Raw genomic sequence first — 24,073 nt, 5'->3', positions numbered from 1 at the left:
CCTACAACTCATTGAAGCTCTGTTTTTCTTCTAATAATTCACTTTGAGTTGTTCCTGTTATGTCTCCTAATTGCTTGACCATTTCTTCTGAATTATGTGATGGCCATTTATACTGTTTAGTGAATTTCTCATTTCATATATTACATTTTTTATTTTTATAAATTTCATTTTTTAATTATTTAATCTTTGTCCTCATCATGTTCATAATGATGTTTTCCTTTGAACCTGTTTATAATAGGTATTTTATAGTTATTATTTGCTGACTGCTTCATCTCTGTAATTTCTGGGTATGTTTTGTTTGGTCAATGTTTTTTCCTGTTTCTGAGTAGCATTTTCTTACCTTTTCAAATATCATGTGATTTTTGACTGGATGCTGGATTTCATGACTATTACATTGTTGATTACCGGGATTTTTTTTTCCTATTAAAATACAGTGGAGTTTGTTTCATTTGTTGGTTTTCCATTAAAATGCATTGGAATTTCTAATTGATCAGCCTGACCTTTCCAAGACTTGTTCTTAATCTTTGTCAAGATAAGTCTAGTGTGGCCTTCCTCTGGTTAATTTACTTCTATTTCTAAAGTATAACACTGAAGTCTCTGTTGTATATCCCAGGTGTTTAATGAGTTTCTGACACTCTGACTGGTTGGAACTTGACTATCTCCTAGCCATGTATGGACACTAGGGTTGTTTAGCTTATAGGCTCCTCACAGTTTTTCTTTATCCTCATGTAGTTTTACCTTACAAATATTTAACATATTATAAAGCCAAAGACTCAAAATAAATCCTATTTCTACTTTCTTGGTACTCTGCCTGGCATATTCCAGCTATCTTGCATCTTTTATCTCAACTTTTCTCAACTCAACAAAACTACCCTACTCTGCTTATCTTTCTCTTTCTTGGATCAAGTCTAAAGTTACTTTTATAGAGAAAACCAGGGTGATTGTGGGTCTGACTATATTATTTCTCTTCCATAAAAAACCACTAACTTATGCTATCTGTAGCTCAATTTCTCAAAATGTTTATTTCATATATTTTTTCAATTTTCTATTCATTTATGATAGGAAGGCAAGCCGGATGCCAATAATGCCATCATAATTAGAAGAGGAATTAGTGTCTGCCAATGTTTTTATGCTGTTTTTTGCTATTAGGTCTGGATACAGTTCTATTATAACTACACTTAACCACACAATAAGATATGTAGATTGTCTTTATATCACAGACAATTTTTCTACTTTTCCAAATTGCAAATTTTATTCTGTCCTCAAAGATTTTTATTTAGTATATCTAACATCACTCTAGACATCATATTTCAAAAATCCTGACAAGTGATTTTTGACACACAACAGAAGCTAAGAGCCGGGGAGATAGCTCAATAGAATAAGCACCTGCCTGGCAAGCTCAGGGTCCTGAGTTCAATCCCCAGTACCACAAAAAAAAAAAAAAAAAAAGAGTCCAGTACTTTATTATTTAGACAAGACATCATGTCTGCATCTTGTACTGTGAACAACTACTACAAAAAGAACAATATGCAATGTATTAATTATTGTAACTGTCCTACTAACTTGTTTTATAACTATCTCCTTGCTATTTCTTTCTCAATAAAATTATTTTTTTAAAAAAGAAGCTAAGAATCGCTGTGCTAGAAAGCTTTAATCTAGTGTGATTTTGATAAGCGGTTCATTTTACAACCTATTCTTAACTCAGTGACTCATAGTAGTAATGGAACAAAAAATGAGAAGGATTAGACCTTCTATGTATTCCCACTAGACACAAAAAAAGCATTAATTTCTGGCAGAGAAGTCTTTAGAGCCCTGATCTAGTGGTATGGCACTGATCTGTTTATACAACTGCCGCAACAGTTGTTACATGTTTTGTGTATTACTTATGTCTGTAAGTATCAAGAATATTACGACTATTTAATTAACAAGTCTGCAAAAATTTTCATGATACAATGATTTAGAAATGATTAGCCAATTTCATCCTTTGTACTAACTCTAGTTTGATTCATGGTGATTGCTTGAAGTTTTCCTTAGATCATTTTTGAATTCAGCAGGAAAGAATGCTGGAATGGATTAGTTTTATCTATCATGAGTTTAAGATTGGAGGAATGTGGCCCATATTCATTATATTTGTAATCCACATACATGTTAAAGAGAGTTTTTTCCTTAAAATTTATTTTCTCGCACAAGAAAAACTTTCCACTCTTCATAGTCATCTTGACTCTAAAATATCTGGGAATCAGACTTGCGAGCTATACAATATATATCTTTAAAATATTTCTCCATTAATCCATTCATTTACTTTTTCTTTTTTCTTCTAAAAATATAAACAATATTATTAGACTAGTGATCTCTGATCTGTACTTTTCTTCTTTTTATATAAATTAATTTGTTGTCCTAGAAAGTTAGGATATAGTAGTTTAGAAAGATGCACTAAAGTGTGAAGTATTACCTTCTTTAAAATGATCACCTTCTTTAAAATGGTGAAGTTTGTTAGTTAAGTATATTGTACAACATAAGAGTTTTAAAGATGTTAATTCCAAGTTGTGATTTTCGTTCTGGTTTATTCCAGGTCACTTGGTGCTTTTCCTTATTATACTGTTTGTATACTGAGTTAAAGTGTTGTATAACAGTTATCAGCAAATTAGCTGAGGTTTAGTATGTGGGTTGCATGTGTGTTGAAGATAAATTTCATTTGGGCAGGAAATTCATTTTTCTAATTTTCACATTTGACAGGGGTGGAGTGGGGATGGGATACTGGAGTATGCCTTTCCACTTATATAGTTATTATAAATTTGAAATGCTTCCTGATACCAAAACTATAAGATCCTTAGCATATTATACTACAGTGAAAAGAGCAAAATACTATCAAGCTTCACAATCTTTTAAAATTTAACTTTGTCTTGTATTCAATGAGATTAGTACTCTACTATGTCTATTCCACAGAATTGTTGGGGCACCAAGTAAATATATAGTTATAAATACCTTTGATAACTTATTAATGTCACAACATTGTGAGGTAATATGGTACTACATATGCCATCTTATACTGGCTTTCTTTCCCTGGGAAAATGCTGAAGTTATATATTTGCCTGCTTTTAACATTTTTATATATTATAATATATTTCTGTTAGGGAATCAATAATGATGATTCTATTTAGGTAAAAAGAAAATAGTGAAATGTCTTCTGTGTTTTCACCAGGACATCAATAATTTCAATGAGAGGTATTCATTAATTCTATTTTGCTTTACAGCTTGGAATCCCATCCACTGCCAACACATTGAATGCCATAATGCAATTAACAAACCAGCTGTGAAGGTACTGTTTTATTAGACCTAGTGGAATGTTGCCTTATTAGTGGCCAAATAATTACTAGAAAATTGCTGATTAAAATTAGTAGATTGTATGCTTCTCTATATAGCAGAGATTTTTGATCTGTAGTGATCTCAAACACCTCTATGTTCAGTCTGCAAGTACTTATAGAGCAATAAATAGTGGTGCCTAGAGGTTTTGGCCTATGATAGCCAAGTGATCCGTAGTAGTGAGCTAATTGTCAAAAGAATCTTGGTGGAACACTTACACAGTCCTTAATTTGCTTCTTTCTGAGCTAATAAATCCAGGGAAATGTATTTTTTATATTTTTATCTGTATTCTTCAAATTTATACTGCCAAGTATGTGACAATATATACTCAAGAAATGTAGGATAGGAGCATAAAATCAACAAATCTTAGTTCATATCAGAGATGTGACTTAGTTGAAGGAAGTGAGAAGTGTTTGGACAGCATACACCAGAAGCTTACATGGGAGCTAAGGAGACAGTGCCTTTGAGAGGTCAAGTCACTTTCCTGAGGTCACGTAGGCAGTGTCAGCATAGACACCAGAATGCAGTAATTTGCCTCTTGGCCTCATTCTTTTTTTCTACATTGTATTTTTTCAATCCCATTAAAACCCTGAATCTCAGAGGTTGAATACTAAGAGAAAGACACCTTTTTTCAAAAGTGACTGTGGTAGATTTATTGGTTTGGCTGAATGTACTAGTGTCTGGATTTGAAAGAGTTAAATTTCATAATATGAAGGCTGAGTATTTATTAGAGTTTGTTTTCCTTCCTTCCTTCTTTTCTTTTCTTTCCTTTTTCCTTTTCTTTTCTTCTTTTGTACTGGGGATCATACTCAGGACCTTGTGCTTGCCAGCAGACACTTATGCCACTGTACTATCTCCCCATCCCCAGAGTTCAGTTTCTTTTAAAAACTTGGTGGCATGAGGGTTTCTAAAAGCTACATGGACTGGCCAGATGGCCAAATAAAAGAAAATTAATATCATCATGGTACAGAAACAAAGAACAGGTAAAATGAGACCAAAAGGACAGGTAAATATAAAAGAAGTAAGAAAAAAAGTGATTCATAAATCAGAGTGACAATATGGTACCAATAATAACATTGCTGTCTTGATATGACACACTAACAATAATGGAAGTTCTTGTATCTCTGCCTTCCATAAATGCAAATAGAATGAATGTTAAAAGGTAGAGTAAGATACCACCAATGAAAAGCATGAGCCTCTCCCATTCTATTATGTGCACTCCCCTCTTGATTTTCAGACATTGGGGATTCAGAGACTTTGCTTTAGTGTGAGGATATTTTGAGCTCAGTATACATAGGACTGGATATTACCCATGGAGTTTCAGGTTGACTCCTAGTGATGATACTCTCATCTCATCTCATCTCATCTCATCTCATCTCATCTCATCTCAGTAACAGCTCTTTCTTTTTATTTTATTTTAAAAAGTAAAAACAAAAACAAATAGTAAAAAACAAAGACAGAAACAGTAACATATAACAATGCATATGGTTCAATATTTTCAAAACAAAAATGGCAAATTACCAATGGTTGTTATGTTATATATTTTTATTTTCAAATCTGTTACTTGGGGGGGGGGGGCTGCCCCTTAGCTCAGTTCTTTAAGTGGCTTCTTCACCAAAGCAGTCCGGCTCAGGTTGCTGTGGTTCGATCCCTACAACTCAAGCCAGCCAAACCTGCCCTGAAGGCATTCGGAGCCAAAAAAAAAAAAAAAAAAAAAAAAAAAAAACTTTTTTCTTTTTTTAGGTTTTTTTTTTTCCTTTGGTTTAAACTCCCCTTCAAAAAAAAAAAAAAAAAAAAAAAAAAAATCCTTCTGCCTTTTTATAGGTTCTGCTTTACCTTGGTCTTAACCATCCATCAGAAAAGTATAAAAACGAAATATAAGAAGTAAAGCCATGCTGTTATGTTGAGCTATAGGGGACTCAGGTCAACAATTTCTGACCTTGCCAGTCCGGTGGAAGACCCAATAACTATTATGGGCTACTGGACTCTTTTAGAATATTTTGCTGAGTTAACACACCTATAATATTCAAATAACAGAACTTAACAAAAAAAAAAAAGGGATACAGATGAATGTCCATTTTGTATCTGTGTATTCAAAGTGGTTAGGATAGATATATAGTTACATTCTTTTAATGAATAGAGGGATTTGTTCTAATGGTGTTTGTAAATAGGATATCATGTCTGCATCTTGTACAGCAATTAACCACTAGGAAGAATGTATGCAATGTGTAATTATTGAAGCTGTCCTACCAATTTGATTTGAAACTGTCTCATTGCTATTTGTTTCTCAATAAAATTATGGAAAAAAAATCTGTTGCTCATGTTAACAAATATAGGTTTGTAAGATTGGACAAATAATTGAACATTAACACTTGTTTTCAATAGATCTTTGAAAATAAAAATTATAATTTTTTTCTTGACCTTTTTACTTTATTTTTTAATTTATTTTAGAGTATAATAATGATTGATTTGACACTGGAAGTGGTACACATTTAGAAGAACAAGATGAGAAATAGTCAACTATGTTTTTATATTGCACTTTGTTGTCTTCAATGTAGTTGCTCAGATTCTTTCTTTTGTTTCTATATACTTCCTTTCTTCTTCTTCCTGCTTCCTTCTTCTCTAGTTATTTTTTTCCTTGATTTTATGTCAGGGTTCATTTTCTTAAGTCCTGGTTAGTAATGATTTTTGGCCTTCCAATCATAGATATCAGAAATTAGATTTTCTCTTTTTCTAATTAAATAACCCAGTCCATTGCTTTGGGCTGATCTTCCTTTTCTCTTGAAAGTATTCTAGCCCAAACTATCCTAGTTTCTGTCATTTTTTAAAAAGTTAGATTATATTCATGTAACATAAAATTAACTTTTAAATTGAAGAATTTAGTGGGATGTAGTACATTCACAATGTTTGCAAGTATCTTATTCGTTTAATTCCAAGTCATTTTTTTCTCACTCCCAAGATCTTAATTATCACTCATTTTCTTGAAGCTCACAGACATGTCTGGTCTGATGCCTGCTTTTGTGAATAGAGTTTTATTGGAACTCAGCTATGCTCAGTTGCTTTTGTATTGTCTATGACTCCTTTCATATTATGTTAGCAGAGTTGAGCAGTCATAAAAGAGACTACATAGCCACAAAACCTCAAATACTTACTCCAGTCATTTTTAGAAAAAATGTGCCAATCTTGGGTTTAACATACCAAAAAGTAGCTATTTATGGCATCTGAAGAAATATAAAACTAATATAAAGGTTATTTATACCCTGGGCTTTTAACATCAGGGAATATATAACTTCTAAATTTTGATGATTTTATTTAAATTTAGCAATTCTACTGGTTCTCCAAGCACAGAAATTTGTTGGGATTTTAACTTTGAAGTGCAGACTGTTCATATTATAAATCTGGGTCATTTCCCCTCTTCAAATCAGTGAAAGCAACTGAAGGTAGAGTGAAGTTACAGAAGTTTTAAGTTGGCATATTTACTGTGTGATCGACTATAACACAGATTGATTATTTGAAAGGCAAGGATTTTGATACATTATAGAAATTTAAACAGATGCAAAGCACAAAATATAATTAGTTACCTGAATGTTTTGTTTCACTTGCTGTAAAATATCCAGATACCTAAAATATTCTGATGGTTAACTGTAAAGTGAACTTTTCATCTCCATGCATAGGCTAGCAAAATCTTAGTCATAAATAACAAAGCCTCAGGGGTAAACAAATTGTAGATTATATGTAGGGAAAAAATTAGATGAAAATGAAACATTGGATGATTGATAAAAAGCTAAGATTTCAGAATAAAAAAGGCAAACCACCCAATGTTAGATTTAATGTTAACTTTTCTGAGATGTGTTGTAAGAAGTTAAATTCTCTACTGCCAGCAAATTGGTATCATTTATGATTTTGAAATCTTAATAATATGCTTCCATTTTACCAAAGAAACATCACTGTGTTCCCACGCACATAAGGCAATTTGAGTAGCCATTAAAAATATCGTTTTTTTATTTTTGTAGAATGAGGTGGTTTTCCTGATACTTAAGTTGCAAATAAGGGGGAAACAAAAAACCACTAAAACCACATTATTAAATCCTTAGCGTAGACTCATCTGCCAGTGTAAACCCAAGTAGTTACAGATCAGATGGGTTTTACTAAAAATATTTATTTCACTTTGCTTTTGAAAATCTGTCATCATTGAAGCATTTGTCCTCATAATATAGAGAAAGTAATACACAGAAATAGCACTGCTCATTGTATGTTTTCATTTGTTTCAGATGTGTATAGACCCTTCCCTGTCAGTGGCTTTGGGTGACAAACCACCCCCACTGTATCTTTGTGAAGAATGCAGCGAGAGGATTGCAGGGTAAGTAATAGTCCTTTAAGAGAAGGAAATAGAGCAATATCGAGAACATAAGCAAAATCATTTTGACTTTCATTGTTTACATTATGCAACTTTCCGATTACCCTGGTTGTGTTTTTTAAAAGGTTATTTTGCATGATATTTAACATATAGCAAGCTGTCATTTAGAAGAGTTCAGCTTTGAAAGTTGCAATGTTTCCCTGTAACATGAGATAGCAATTCTATTTAACAAAGCAACTACAGCATTGAAATAACCCTATTAAAAAGGTCACAGGGAAAGATAGATATATTAAAAAAAATCTGTGGTTTTTAAATGTGACATATAATTCAATTGGGTTCTCTTGTCAGTTTCACAATTGCAGTCAGCTTTGTGCAGATCATGGAGTATTTTGGTTGGCATAATTAGCATCTGGAAAGTGTCACATAAGATATCAATATGATGAAATGCCTATAATTTATAATTTAGCTGGACTGCATTAGACATTTAAGAAGTGTATTAGGATAGTGCTCCTAATTATCTTTCCTTTCTATTAAAAGCCTTTCTCTCGTAGTGTGTAGCTAATAAACATTCATGTGGAAGGGGAACATTTTAGTGAAGCTCAAAAATGAATTTTTTTTTTTAACAGGGACCACAGTGAGTGGTTGATTGATGTACTTCTGCCACAAGGTATGGTTTACTTCAGAAAGGATGAATAATCAGTAATCATGACTAATGAAATGGTTGATTTGTCTCCTCATATGCTATTTTATTTTGCAAAGACAGTAACCAGATCATAATACTCCCTGAATATTCATTGACTTGAAGCATTAATGTCAGTATCTTGCTTATAATATACACAAACAATAATGAGAGAAGAGGGATCAACTACCAAAATCGAGGTTATATGTTGCAGTTAGGATTTTGTATAATCAAAGCCATGCTGATTTTTGTGTAAGGGGGTTTTCTATTTGTGTAATAGATATTGCCAATAATATGTCAGCCATGCCAGCAAGGGAATAAGAGGCAACAACAGAAAGAGAATTGAATAATGGACCTATTTCCTGCCACTGTTACTATGTTATGGGGAAAACCTTTTAGTTGCTTTGAAAGTAAGTTTCGCTATCAGTAAGATGGAGATAAAGTATATCTAGCCTGTTTCAATGGAAAGACAAGATTTTCAGTGCTTCTTGAAGCTATGTCTTGAAAGTTAGCAGGTCCCAGACAGAGCATTCCTTTGCAGCTGGGAAAAGCATATGTGCTGTTCACCTTGTTAGGAGCTAAAATAACAAAGAAATGCACTTAAAAAGCACAGCCGTGCCTGTAATCTCAGTACTCCCTATAAGTGAGGCAGAAAGATTTTAAGTTCTAAAGTTCAAAGCCAACTTAGACAATTTAGTAAGACCCTATCTCAAAATAAAATATAAGCTAAAATGGCCTATGGATATAACTCAGTACAAAGGCTCTGGGTTCAAATACCAGTATGGAAAAAAAGAAAAAGAGAGGAAAAGACTATGGAAATACATTGATCCATAATAAGTACAGACACAGGAAAAACTTGGTATTTGACTTTAGGTATATATAGTAAAAAGTATTTACATGAAAGGCCCATTTAACCTGATGTTAACTAAGTTCTATAAATATTTTCTTTTTAAACTTAGAGTTCTTCGTCAATGATTATCTTTGCTCAATGATTGTTATATTCCTTTTTTTGCAATCTTTTAATCTTTAACCATCTCAAATTTAAGAGATAAATTAACTCCATGATCTATGGCCCATTAATTATAAAAAATCAGTTTTGAAGACTGAGTTATAAATTTCACTGATTTGACCTATACCTCCACTAATTCATAATTCCAGACAGGACTTGGGAGCATTTACTTTTAATCTTTTAAAAACTATAACAAAGACCATCCTATAAATAAGATATTAATCATTTTTTGAGCCCTAGTTCAAGGAAAGCATTAATAGTTTCTTGGAAAATTTATTTTCACTCTCTAACATTAGTTTCCATGGAAATATTTGCTATGCTCACTAAAAAGAATTCTTATGCATTAATGAAAGTCAGTCTTGTAAGTAGACAGTAGTTTAATGGTCTTGCTCCATCTGGTTGTCCATAAGTATGAGAATTGCTTTCTCTTAAGTGACCTTATAGCTGGTTTTACATTGGTTAAAGGTGTTGTAAGGTGATAGCTCTAATATAAGGAGACTAAGTTAATAAACTTTTTTCCCCTATGGTTTGATATAGAACATCCCACAATGATGATCTGTATAACACATCAAACTAGTATCACAGCATTATGGGAAGAGCATAAAACAGGGAATTCAGAGACTTTAGCTCTATGTGTCTCTGCCATTAATAGCCAACTATGTGATCATGAAGAACTCAGTCAACCACAGTGGCCCTTTGTCCTCCATAAAATTAAGTGGTAACATCAAAATTGTTCAGCTTTAACATGATGTGATTTCTAAGTCATATTAAGAAGGTTGAATTAGTGGTGAGACTAGGTGACATATTGGCAGCATGAAAATGTTTTCAGTCTCACTAAATAAAAACTGTGATATCACTTTCAGATGAGAAAGAGTATTTTGTTTTTTGAGGAAAATAGAGGCCAATAAAAGTTGATCACAAATTATGGGACAAGGGCCGGGGAGATGGCTCAGTAGAATGTTTGCCTGGCAAGCCCAAGGGTCTGAGTTCAATCCAAGGTTCTGAAAAAAAAAATTATGGGACAAATCAAAAGCTGTTTTTACCAAATCTGTAGGTTGTGTTATTATTGTTTTTATTTTTCTTCATGGCTGCCCTTCTCTAAAATGGGCTCTTTCTATGTTGATATTTTGTGTACCTTCCCCTTACAGCTGAAATATCTGCTATATGTCAAAAAAAGGTAAGAGCAAACCATCTGTGGTGGGGCATGATTTGCTGTGTTTGTATGTAAATTCATTCATTGGCATCTGCCTCATTCCTGCACCATGGTTTCCCAGTATGTACATGTCACTGTATTTGTTAAGAGAAAGGGAGTCATTTAGCATGCAAAATTGTAATGTCCGAATGGTCTCTATTTTTATTTCCATTTCTGCTTTTGCTCACTTGTCTTATGTACATTGTTTTTGTTATGTAATATGAATAAAAATGTGTAACTCAGGGATAGGAATCTCATTAGAAAAAGGGTTGAATGATAGTACAAAGCATGGAACTTAACTTTAGTAAAGGATTATTTATATGTTAAAAATCTTTGTTGCTTTAAAATGTAGTATAGTTTAATATATGTGTTGGAAAACATACCATGATTGAATATATGGAAAATTTTCATTTCTATAGTTGAATGATATACTTTACTAGAGATTTTTTCTTTCAAATTTCCCCTGCTTTTCACATTTCTCTAAGTCACTTCCATTTTCTTTTCTTCTTCTCCTCCTTCTCCTTGTCCTTCTCCTTGTCTTTCTCCTTCTCAGTCTTCTTCTTCCTCTTCCTCTTTCTCCTCTTCCTCCTCTTCTTCTTCTTCCTCCTCCTCTTCCTCCTCTTCCTCCTTTTCCTCTCCTTCACCTTCTCCTCCACCTCCTCTTCTTCCTCTTCTTTCTCCTCCTTCTCCTCTTCTTCCTCCACCTCCTCCTTCTTCTGCTTCTCTTTTTTATTTTTGGTAACTGGAAAGTATGAGAAGATACTACAGTGACTTACAAACAGCTTTGACTAATTGAGATCTTTGGGTTCTGGCAAGTTCTGTTCCTTTTCTTCTACATGGACCTTGTACAAATCACTTAAACTTTTTGGAATATGCACATGAGTAGGTGCTCTTGGTAATCTATCTCAGTTATTTATTGTTGCATAACAAACCGCCCTAGAGGGTAGCAGCTAATAATAACTGATGGACCACAATTCTGTCCATTGGAGATTTGCCCTCTGCTCCACAAGGAAGTTCTTTTAATAAATTATTCTAGGCTTACTGATGTACTTGCAATAAGTTGGTGGGTGGAGTGGTGGTTTCAAAGGTCTCACTCTTACATGTCATGTTTGGGGCCTTAGCTGGATTGGCTATAGTGATTGGCATGACTGAGGTACCTGGATCTTCCTCTTTCCATGAGATGCTTCATCCTTCAGAAGACTGAGTTGGACGTGTTCATAATGCTACAGTATTCCAAGAGAGCAAGAGTGAAGGCTGCAATATCCCTTGAGACAGGAACTCAGAAGTCACATAGCTTCAGTTCTGCCACATTCCATTGGTCAAAGTCAGTCTTAAATCAGCACAGATTCAAGGAGTGGTGTAATAGGATCTTTCTAGTCATGGAAAAGAATTTTGTGGCCATATTTAATCTACCACAATCTACTTTCTACATGTAATTATTCAAAATTTTCCATGTGCAAAATATGCACATCACTTTAAAAGGTCCCCCAAGATCCTCCCCATCTGTGGATTTACTCTTAAAATTAAGTACAATATCTGGCTGCATCTGGTATGGTCACTGATGTAACTACTTGGGCACAAACTCTATCAATTGGAGGCTTATGAAGTAAAAGGACAATTAACTGTCCCTGCATGTCCAAGACACATCAGTGAGATAGGAACAAGATAACAGCAGTAAACCTTTACTCAGAAAGAAAAAAGGAAGCAGAGAGTACTCACCAGCCTGTGGTGGCTCCAGTTATAAAATACTCAGCAGCTCCTTACTGTCCTTTAGGGCCAGCAAATGTGCCTTTGTTAGGATCTTGTTTTGCTTCCTAGGGGTACTTCCATAATCTATCTGTCCTCCTGACAACTTGGCTCCACTCTCTTAGATATCTTTACTTTTCAACAAAAAACCAGCACATGTTACAGTGACAACCTAACGTCTGTGTGAAGAGACTGGGGTTCCACAGACCTCTTTTCATTTTTTAACTATGTCTATCCACTTTAGTTTTAGCTGGTAGTGCTTTTGCTAGTATAACTTTGGTAAAAGACTGTTTGGATTTTAACAAATATTATCTGGGTTTTGGGCCTGCCAAGTCACATGTATAATTATTTTTGAAACAGTTTTTTTCCCCCATACTTAAGGCATTTCAGTCTGCCTCTAAAATTATTCAAAGCCTTATTTCAACTGCAAGAGGTTGTTTCTTACTTTGAGAATCTTTACAAGCTTGAGAGACATGAGGTAAAACAATTTCTTTATCTGTGTGTGCCCTTATTTTCTCTTTCTGTGGTGCTATGGATGGAACCCAGAGCCTTGCCTGTGCTAAAAAAAATGCTTTGCCCTGAGCTAGAACCACAGGCCAAGTTAAAATTCAGCATGTTGAGACTTGGATGACATATCCAGTGTATTTGGGACACAGAGTAGATCATTTTGAATACTTCTTTTGTAGGACAACATTACTTTTAGAAGTAAGCTTCAAAATTAGCAAATTTTTATTACTTGTCCTTTAGGAATCATTGTATTGTATGTGAAATTAATGTAATTTCCACTAAATTCGTTATAGTTCAGAATTGTTTGAGCTTGCTCTAGGCACAGTTTGTGTCTCTATGTCTTTGGTAGGACATATTCCTAACTTTGAGCAATTGATTTCAAATGAACAATAGTTATATTGTGACTGAATGATAAAGATACAGACCTTGTTTTCTTACAGTTCTTTAAAAAATTATTAGTTTATTTCAGTGCTATCATTTGATAAGACTACTTGGAATTACAGATATTCTTTAGTTTATAATGCTATTATGTTACAATAAACCTATCATAGCTTGAAAATAGCATTAGTTAAAAATATATTTAGCATATCTGTCCTGCTAAATATTAGGATATTTAGCCCAGTTAACCTTAAACACTCTCAGGACACTTAACATTAACTAACATTTGGACAAAATCATGTAACATAAACCCATTTTATGTAAAGGTTTAATAAGCTTATGTAATTAATTGAACACTGGAAAATGTCAAGGTTTTATGGATATATGTTCGCACCACAACACAATAAAACAAACAAAAGAATCCCAACATGGAACCATAATTGAGTTAGGGACTGTTTATATTTATTTGTGCTTAAAATTCATAACAATAAAGCAGAATGACTGGGGAAGTACTTGAAAAGTTGCCAGGTGTGGTGGCGCATACCTGTAATCCTAGCATTCTGGAGGCTGAGGCAGGAGAATCACTAGGAGTTTGAGACCAGCCAGGGCCAGGCTAAATTGTGTAGCAAAACCCTGTTTCCAAAAAATCAAAACCAAAACAACAAAAAACTGTCCAGCTGAATCTGAATGTAAATGATATATCTCTAGTTTACTATGGAAAAGAGTATGTATAGCTGAGCCCACCTCAGTTGAGGACTTCTGAATATATTATTAAAACTTAGGGCTAGGGAGATGGCTCAGTAGAATAAACACTTCCTTGGCAAGCACAAAGTTCCTGAGTTCAATCCCTGGTTCCAGAAAAAAAAACCAAAAAACAAAAAACCCCACAAAACTTAAGGGCCAGCCAGATAGCCCAGCGGACTAAAATGCCTGCTTAGGCAAGCACAGGGACCAGGGTTCGATCCCCGGTGTGCCTTGCTGGCCCTGCCCCTGGTGCATGCTGAGACACTGACTGAGACTGGGTGTGGTGGGGCACACCTGTAATCCCAGCACTTGGGAGGCTGAAAACAGGAGGATCACTATGAGTCCAATCTGTGTAATGAGACCCTGTACGCCTTGTACTAAATACATAAAATAGGGCCAGCCAAATAGCTCAGCTGATTAAAGCACCTGCAAGCAGGCCCAGGGGCTGGGGTTTGATCCCAAGGCCTGCCACGCCAGCCCCACCCCCAGGGTGCGCTGAGATGGCAATTGAGACTGGGTGTGGTGGTGCATGCCTGTAGTCCTAGCTCTTGGGAGGCTGTAAACAAGCAGATCAATATGAGTCTGATCTAGTAGTGAAACCCTGAACAACCTGTAGACCCTTCCCTAAAAAAAAATTTCAGAAAAAAATAAATAAATAAATAAATAAAGTAAAATTAGAAAAAAAGAAAACCAACTTAATGGGACCATGACTGAAAAAGATTATTTGGGAGGAAAGTTTATTTTTATTTGCTGATATTTAGAATTGAAAGCACATTATCTTAATGTATACACTCTTTAGGAAAAGAAAAACTCATAAATATTTTAATACTAAATTTATTTTTAAAAATTATTAATTTGGTACAGGGTCTTGCTACGCAGTTCAAATTCATAATGATCCTCCTGTCTCAGCCTCCTCAGTACTGGGATTTCAGGTATGTGCCACCACATCTGGTTTCAGGGCCATCAGGGTCTGCAACACCAGGGATTGAACTTGGGTCCTTGTGATTGCCAGGCAGGTGCTTAGACTGCTGAGCTATCTCTCTAGCCCAGTACTAAATTTATTGAAATATTGTGACATTAACACAAGTTACCTTTGGCCTCTACATTTACAATAGGTGTTCAAGAGGGTGGCCATTAGTGCCCAGACATTTATTAGTATACCATAATGCTTCTTGGATAATCTTGGGCATTGAGATTGCTGCATGTACCTTTTTGGTTTCTTCTTTAAAGGCTGTGTAGTAGGTTTTCTGCAATGTATGACATCCTCTAGGGTCCCCCATAAGAGGATTACACCATCTATTTACAAAATAGACTACTTTTTATGAAGTATGTATACTTTTTTGTAGACTATACTGTATATTACATTCAGATACTGCTTAAGAAATTACTGCAAATTTAATGGCATAAACAAGCTTTACCTATGTTCATAAATTCCATAGGTTCAGAGATTTGGACAGGGCATAGTGAAGATAGATATTCTGTCTCTAATAATGTTTGGAATTTTATCTGGGAAGGCTTGGTTAGCTTGGGTCTGAACCTGTCCAGAGATAGATCATGCGTTTTGGATTTGAGATGGAGTGCTTTGAAGATGAAATTAGTCAGTGCTGGTTTTCTTTTTCTTTTCTTTTTTGGTATTTTAGGGAAGGATCTATAGGGTGTTCAGGGTCTCACTACTAGATCGGACTCATAGTGATCCATCTGCCTGTTCACAGACTCCCAAGAGCTGGGATTACAGGCTTGGGTGGGCCACCACACCCAGTCTCAATTGCCATCTCAGTGCGCCCTAGGGACAGGGCTGGCAGGCAGGCCTGGGCATCAAACCCCTAGCCCTTGCGCCTTCTTGGAGGTGCTTTAATCCACTGAGCTATATGGCTGGCCTAACGCTGTTGATTAGAAACCCAAACATAGCCTCTCCGTGTGGCTTAGCCAGAGTTCTGGAAGCAGTATTTAGAAGCTTGAAGAAGCTTCTAAAGAGAGAAGCTCCAAGACAGACAAGTGGGAGGTTACTTAGAAGTCATATACACATCACTTCTTCCATAATCTGTTGATTGAAGCAACCATACATCTGTCCAGATTCAGGGAGGGAGGCTAAACCCACTTCTTAAAGTGAGGAGTGGCCAGGACATTCCTCTGCAGGACACTACTCTGGTCACAAATCATTTACATTTTTCCCACATGGAAAATCCTGGCTGAAGGTTCAACTTCTAATATAAATTAGGTCCAGGTGTGCCTGAGGCTCTTTGGATATGCTTCCTTAGGTATGTACCCTCTTGCTGTAAATATCTGTCAATGAAGGACATAAGTTATCTGCTTCCCACCCAGGCAACATGTAATGGTGAGATCATGGCTGTAGATAGTGTCACATAAAAAGCGAGGGAATGAGAGGCACACAGTCATTGGTTTACAGAAATACTGACATTCATCAGGATATGTGTCATTTGTTCCTTAGTTTCTTAGTCCTACCTCCTGGGAGTCAATCTCTAGTTCTTGGCTCCACGCTCTAAGACATATCCATCTTTTCTATACTAAAGATGTTGCTTATTGTTTACGTCTAAGTGACTTTATCATATTACCTATTTCTTGTATTGCTTGGAAGTCCAAAAGTGTCTTCTTTTTGGCCTATATCTGTGCACACTGATAATGCTATGAAAATCCACTGTGGGATTTTATGTCTCAATTCATAAACTTAGTGCATTGAGCATAAGTGGAATACCTTTAAATTCTTCTATGCTTTGGTTTGTCTATAAGGCTGCTGAGAATAATGCTTTTAAGATTCTTAGAACCCTTGTTATTTAATGGAGTGGATGATGAGATGTGCCCTCAAGATTCTTAGAAGGCCATTTGTCTGTCTAAATGGGTCTATGATATGCTGTGTTAATTCTTTCTTAGCAAAAGGCTTTATATTGAACCCCAATAGTCACCCTCCCTCTGAGGCCACATTTTCCTAATGAAGTCATGAATTTGAAGTTTTTCCTAAAGATTTTTTTTGCTAAGAACCATAAATTACTTGCTGGGAAGACTGTCCTGAGCTGAATATTTTCATTTTAAATTCTAGTTGAAAAAGAATAATTCATTCTTTTGTTTGTCCCACTCACAATTTTCCGTAGGCAGCTACTGTAGAAATAGCTAGGTGGTAGCTACAATATTGCATGAAAAATTCCTTAGCTATATCTTGTGTTCATTAGCTACAATTCCTATTTTCTACTACTTTGAATGGTGTTATGGCCAAACTTTCTACTACTGCACATCAAGTGCCTCTTTTCTTCCAGCATTGTGATACTTTCCTTTAAGATCTCTGTGAGGCCATCTGACTTCTACTGAACTCTACCTCCTCAAGGCCTTTCTACTTCTGCTGCTGCCTTGGTACAAAACCAGTGACTTATATATGAGGGACTTTTTTTTCTTATAGCAGCACCTCACTGCTGGGCACTGAATTGTGTTCCAAATTTTCTATAATAATCTATTCCACATTTTCTGGTAGGGAGAGCTATTTAATTATAGCCATGGTATGTTTTGGGTCAGGATTCAAACAGGGTATGGCAGAGATGACTCATCACAGTTCCATATGTCGGGGGCAATTATCACAGTGAAACTTTTGGAATATTTGGGAGGGAGAAAGTACATTTTCTGTGGAAAAAATATATAATAGGTGTATCCAAAAGGCAGATGTGGCTATATCAAAGAGCATGTGGACAGTCAGCAGCAATGACTTCATACAAATAACGACTTGTCTGAGGTGTGCAGTGGACATTTTGTAAATCTTTGTTGCTTTCATAAGATAGCTATAAGCTTGCTAGATTGCTGATGTAATTTGTATCTATATTGTTTGCGGGACTTTTGTATCTATATTGTTTACAGAACTGAATCTTTTTGAAGGATTGTAAGCTTTATTTTTTTTGCTTTCTGCATATATCTAAATTTAGGTGCTACATTCTACAAAAACCATAGAAAAAGTTCATACTGATCTAGATAATTATGGTGAAGAAAGTTCTTTTTAAAATATATTTTACACCAAAAAAATCTATAGCAAAGATTTAGAAAAATTGAAAATGATTTAGGATTTGGGCAGTAGAAAGTGGGTGGGAGATAGCAGACCTAGACCTTAGTATTTTATTATTGCTAATAACTGACAACTAAGCCATAGCACATCATATTTTTGTGTAAAAGTAGGACTCCCTAAGGTACAAAGACTAATTATAACAGTTGTAGTCTATTTGGGCCACTCCAGCAAACATCAGAAGCTGGGTACCAAGAAACAACAAGTATTTGCTTCCAGTACTTCTGGAGGCTGGGATGTCCAAAAGGAAGGCATGAGCAGATCTGATGCCTGATGGGAACCTGACCCTAATACACAGTGCCTTCTTGCTGTATCCTTTCATGGTGAAAGGTACTAGTTGGCTCTCTGGAGTCCCTCCTACAAGGAAACCAATCCCATGTATGAAGACAGAGAAAAGAAAATGAATACTAGGAATATATCCTGATACATATTTTACTGCTGCTAGAATAGTATTGGTTTGATATGTGAGGAGGAGGCCCATGTGAATAAGGATTTTCATGTGTTTCCAGAAAAAAATTTAGAGAATGAAATTTAATGTATAAAAGAAAGAAAAGTCACAAAACAGAAAAAATAACCCAGGGCTGACTTGGATGTCAAAGATGAGGTCTTCAAATGTGAAAGAGCTACAATGTATTTTAATAATTTCCCCAAAAACTTTTTAACAGAAAGAAAAAAAAAGATTATAAATATTTTAAACTGCCAAGATAATAAATACATAGTTATCTGATGAAGATATTGAGATTTTGGGAAATACAGTAGACTTTATAGCCCCATCTTGCTTTTATAATTTGTTGGCCTGAGCCCTGTTTAGAAAGTGAGGTTTTAGAACATTAGTGTCCAAAGTCAAAAGCCTCCTTAAAATCAGGGTAGAACAAACTTTGTTTTTAAATGGTGGCCCCCATAGGTAATTCATTACACTATGGACATTTTGATGAAGAGTTGTCCTATTTTTTTATGTCTTCCCTGGGGGCATCTGTCATAGAAGGCTCTCAAATCTTCACCAAGCTCTGAGCTCCTAAAGACTGGGGTATTCTAGGTACCTGAGGTGTTCACATCTTCACAAGATCTTCTGAAGGGTTGAAAAGCTCTCTGGACACAAGAATATGTGGTGGCAATGTGCCTGACAGGCTTGGGTCACGCAGGTTTGTTTTGATGCCAGGGTTTTCCTGACAGCTCCCAGATCGCTTCACACAGCCTCTCTCTTCCCCCTCTCACTGGGGAGCTCTGACAACAGCCCTCAAACAGGAATCCCTTTGCTACACTATCCTTTTTTCTATTGCTTCATTTGTTGGCTCCTTTCCTGTGGTTGATATCAATGTCTGATGTTATGCGTGGTTCTGGCTGTGTTTTGGTGTGATCCTGTGGTGTCCCAGTGGCAAGTTTAAGTAGAAAATGTATTGATGGGAGGGTAGAGAGCTGCCTGGTGAATGCAGCACAGCATGGTTCCTACCTGCCTTTGTTTGCCACAAAGACAGAGGAGTGTGTGGAAGTATGCTCTTGGAGTGGTAGTTAAAATAATTTTGAAGAGTTTATTCTAAGAGTTACAATTTTGCTTTTTTACTCTCATGTGCCTGTGCGCTGTCTCTGGAAAATGATGCTGTTTTTATAAGTATATATTTCTGATGGAAATGCCTGGAACATTAAATTCAAATCATCCAAAAGTATCCTCTCATCCAGTTTTCCAACACAGTCCTACTGGTCAATAAAGCACTTACGTCTCTAGAAAACATCTCTCACTCACCTTAACTACTGGAATTTATCCAGTTAGACGATAGCCTGTGCTTTGGAAACAAGTGGTACTTTAGAAATGTGCTGTCATTTCTGGTGGCCCTTTCAATTTCTATTTGTTCTGGTTCTTAGCCACATTTATTTCAGTGGTCAACTTGAATTGCTGTTACTTTCTCTACTTCTAGAACTGCAGTTCCCATGTCAGAAGAGCAGTCGTCACCTGCTTTTCCGCTGGGTGCTGCGGTCGTCATGGAAACAGGCCAGTTCGGTACTGCAAAAGATGTCACTCGAATCATCACAGTAGCGAGGTGGGGGCCGCGGCAGAGACCCATCTCTATCAGACCTCTCCACCCCCCATCAACACTCGGGAGTGCGGCGCGGAGGAGCTGGTCTGCGCTGTGGAGGCCGTAATTAGGTACTGAGCACTTTGTCAGGCGCTTGTCCCCGCTGCCCTGAAGACCCTGCTTTTGCTTTGATCTGACTTTATTCAGTCTGGCTTCAGATGCCCTTGCCTAGCTGCTCATTTTCCCGAAGTGCTTCCATGACAATGAATTCATTCATACATGCAGTAAATACTTTTATCCAGTCCGGTTATGTGCAGGCACTAGGCTAAGTGTTCGAGTAAGAAGTAACTTCCAGTTACTCAAGTAGTGACTAGAAAAGTACAAACCTGTAAATATTTTCTATTTTGGTGATTGCAAAGTTAAGCCCTGAGTAAGACATCTTAGGGCCTCAAGTACTGAGCCTCTGGTCAGGGTGAGGGGTGAAGATAGGGATGCTTGGCATGAGTGACAGCAGCATTAGCCAATCAGGAGGGTGGGAGAGACTATGTCCAAAATACCTGCGTGTGAGCAGTAAGGTTCTGGAAAATTGAGTAATACAGTACTGAGGTAAACTTTGGGGAAGACAGGGCCAATCCTGCAGCCTGTTGGGGTTTTCTCCTCTTATGAGACAGAGAAGACAGGGTTTGAAACAATAACCTCTCGGCTTTTCTTTTTGTGTAATATCTAAGGAGACCAGATTTTTAAAAATTACTATTAGATTCTTAACTTCTTACACATTTCTTTCTTTTTTTTTCTTTCCTCTTCTAATTATACATGCATATATCTAGTAATATGAATAACTGGTTGGAAGACAACATTATGTATTACAACAAATACTGTGAAATTCATATTACTTTGTTAAGTGAAATTCTATATATCACTTGTAATTTTTTTTTTTTTTTAATTTAGTACAAGGTCTACAGAGCCTCACTGCACAGATCAGACTCGTAGTGATTCTCCTGTTGTCAGCCTCCCAAGTGCTGTATAGGCCCACACCACCATGCCCAGTCTCAGTTGCCATCTCAGTGCACCCCAGGAGCAGGGCTAGCATGGCACACCGGGGATAATTTTTTGTTTTAATTCTAATTTGTACTCTCTTTTTAAAAATTAGTAATAAAAGTAATAAGTTTTCAAGGAGAGGGATTGAGTCTTTTCTAGTTCTTTTATCCCAGTAGCTGAAACATCCCAGTAGTAGAAAGTCAATACATGTTTGTTAAATCAGGACAAAAGACAAAACCAGTGACACTGCTGTCCTCCTCCTCATCACCATCACCATCATTATGTTTTATCTATTATCTCGTTTTATTCAAATGGGTTTACTTATACATGTGCAACCACAGTGAAACTCTGATCCTTTCTGATATAAGGTTATACAAGTAGCTCTGTAATGTAAAGTTACATATTTATCACTTTTTAGTGCATAGAATATTCACCTAGATACATTTTGTTTTCCTCCACCATTAGATATTTAGATTTATTCAGTTTTAAACTTCTGTAGATAACTTATTTTTGTGCATAGTACTCTTCTGTTTTTAAAAATTTTCTGAGGGTTGACTGGTCAAAAGATCTGAATATTTTAGTAGTTCTTGGTACATTACCAAATTGCTTTCTAAAGCATATAAACACATTTATAATGACAATAATGCATATCAAGTTAGTTTTTGTTGAGCCCTTGCCCACTTTTAAAAAGATGTTGTTTAGTTGATAAATCTTTACCTCACTTTTAGGTCTTTAAATGCCAGATACTAAATATTTTTCCATTTGGGTCCAAATGCTTAGTCTCTTGTTGTCTCATACATTTTCCACCAACACAGCTTCACGGTAGATACAGAGGAAGAAGGATGATTATTGGTGAACTAGCAATCAGAGGCATCAATTCTGCTTGTTTATAAATGATTGAAGGAAGTAGCCTCTTTGTACCTCAGTTTATCTTTGAAACAGAAAGATGTACAAAATAGTTAAGAAAATAAAATTATACTTGCAGGTGTAACTCATACAATTTAAAGGAGAAGAGTCATTGATGGGTGAATAGTCATGAAGAAATCGTTCTGACTGTGTTATGATCTAGAATGTGTCTTCCCATAGTCTAACTTAAAACCACCCTTCTTTGGCAGCTTGTTGAAAGAAGCTGAGTTCCATGCTGAGCAACGAGAACATGAGCTTAATCGCCGGCGACAGCTGGGTCTCTCCTCTTCCCACCATTCCCTGGACAACACTGATTTTGATAACAAAGATGATGATAAACATGACCAGAGGCTACTCAGTCAATTTGGAATATGGTTCTTAGTAAGAAAAAGAAGTTAATTATTCTGTACTTTCTTATTTCTCATTTCAATGCAGTATTGATGAAGACTTTCTCTTGTTCTTTTGAAAAGACAGTGAAAAATTAACCTTAGCAATAAGATTATATAATCCTGGGCAGTAGTTCTTAATCCTGGCTACACAGTAGCTTTACCTAGGAAAACTTTTAATAAGTAACAGTGCTCAGATCCCAACTCAGAATCCCATGACTTGTATGTTTATTTTGTTTTTTTATCTGGGGGTGGGGTCAGACTATGTAGTTCACACTGGTTGTGATTTCAGTATGTAGTCTAGGCTAGCCTTGGATTTGTAGTGATCCTCCTGTGTCAGCATCCCAAGTGTTGAAATTATAGGATGTATGACCACACCAGGCTTAGGAAATTTTTAAAAAGCTCTTCAGTTGACTTTAATGAATAATATGGCATTGAAATGTATAGGCAGTGAAATGTATCTTCTTGACAAGAAACAAATGGGAAGGTTGTTAGTATAGGTTATTAAGAACTACATTTAGGGGCTGGGAGATGGTTCAGTAGAATGAGCACTTGCCTGGTAAGTGCAAGGTCCTGAGTTCAATCACCGGTACCAAAAAAAAAAAAAAAAAAAACTACATTCAATATAATTTACATCCTATGGTTTCTGTACATGAAAGCTTTCTTAAAATTCAGTCTCTGCAGAGCTTTTTGTGTATTTATTTCAAGTTTATCTAATCAGAGAAATTATAGCCAAACATGTGAAATATGGTTGCTATTAATTTAATTTAGTGGAGATCAAGTGTACAGAAACAAAAACTCAAGTCAACTGAATGTATAATTTCTACATAAATGCAGCCCCTAACATTCCCTTTTGGAGAATACATTGATTGTGTCTCCATAGTGATATATCTCCTTTGTGATTACACATAATTTTCTGAAAAAGTCTTTACCAAATTGGGATTTAGTTGTCTTGTTTCCAAAAACTTTTTAATGACACTGTAGCTACTACTATTAAGAACTCTTCAAAGAGGAAGGAACAGTGCTTTTTAAAAATTATTTTTATTCTTGTACCCTGCTATAGTCCTTAATAATAGATATTTCAGAATGAATAAATGAACAGTATTATTTTTAAAGTCTCTTTCTAATGGTTGATTGGTAGCTATAAGGTATCAGAATTATTATTTTTTCCATAATTTTATTGATAAATAGCAATGAGACAGTTTCAAATCAAATTGGTAGGACAGTTTCAATAATTAACACATTGCATACATTCCTCCCAGTGGTTAATTGCTGTACAGGATGCAGACATGATACCCTATCTACAAACACCATTAGAACAAATCACTCTATTCATTAAGAGAATGTAACTATATACCTATCTTAACCACCTTGAACGCACAGATACAAAATGTACATTCATCTGTATACCCTTTTTTTTGTTAAGTTCTGTTATTTGAATATTATAGGTGTGTTAACTCAGCAAAATAATCCAAAAGAGTTCATTAGTCCCTAATAGTATTGGGTCTTCCGCTTCACTGGCAATGTCAGAAATTGTTGACCTGAGTCCCCTATAGCTCAACATAATAGCATGGCTTTACTTCTTATATTTCGTTTTTATACTTTTCTGCTGGGTGGTTAAGACCAAGGTAAAGCAGGACCTATGCAACAAGAGTTGTAGCTTTTGGGTCTGATAAGGTCAGTGAAATCCCCTCAGGAT

At 35.7% G+C, this 24,073-nt stretch overlaps 1 protein-coding gene across 3 annotated transcripts in view; it reads left to right on the top strand.

Moving 5' to 3' along the window:
• The window catches only part of Unc79 (unc-79 homolog, NALCN channel complex subunit), a 226,234-nt gene that overhangs the window by 36,530 nt on the left and 165,631 nt on the right, over positions 1-24,073 (top strand). For all 3 annotated transcript variants that reach the window (XM_023719685.1, XM_023719684.1, XM_023719683.1), the window contains exons 5-10: positions 3,255-3,319; positions 7,635-7,723; positions 8,347-8,387; positions 10,557-10,585; positions 19,946-20,175; positions 22,198-22,369. In XM_023719685.1, coding sequence (XP_023575453.1) covers positions 3,255-3,319; positions 7,635-7,723; positions 8,347-8,387; positions 10,557-10,585; positions 19,946-20,175; positions 22,198-22,369 — 626 coding nt within the window. The remainder of the gene's footprint in view (positions 1-3,254; positions 3,320-7,634; positions 7,724-8,346; positions 8,388-10,556; positions 10,586-19,945; positions 20,176-22,197; positions 22,370-24,073) is intronic.

Source organism: Octodon degus, unplaced genomic scaffold (assembly GCF_000260255.1).
Source record: "Octodon degus isolate 3935 unplaced genomic scaffold, OctDeg1.0 scaffold00070, whole genome shotgun sequence".
Lineage (NCBI taxonomy): Eukaryota > Metazoa > Chordata > Mammalia > Rodentia > Octodontidae > Octodon > Octodon degus.
This window is presented reverse-complemented; position numbering and strand designations above follow the sequence as displayed.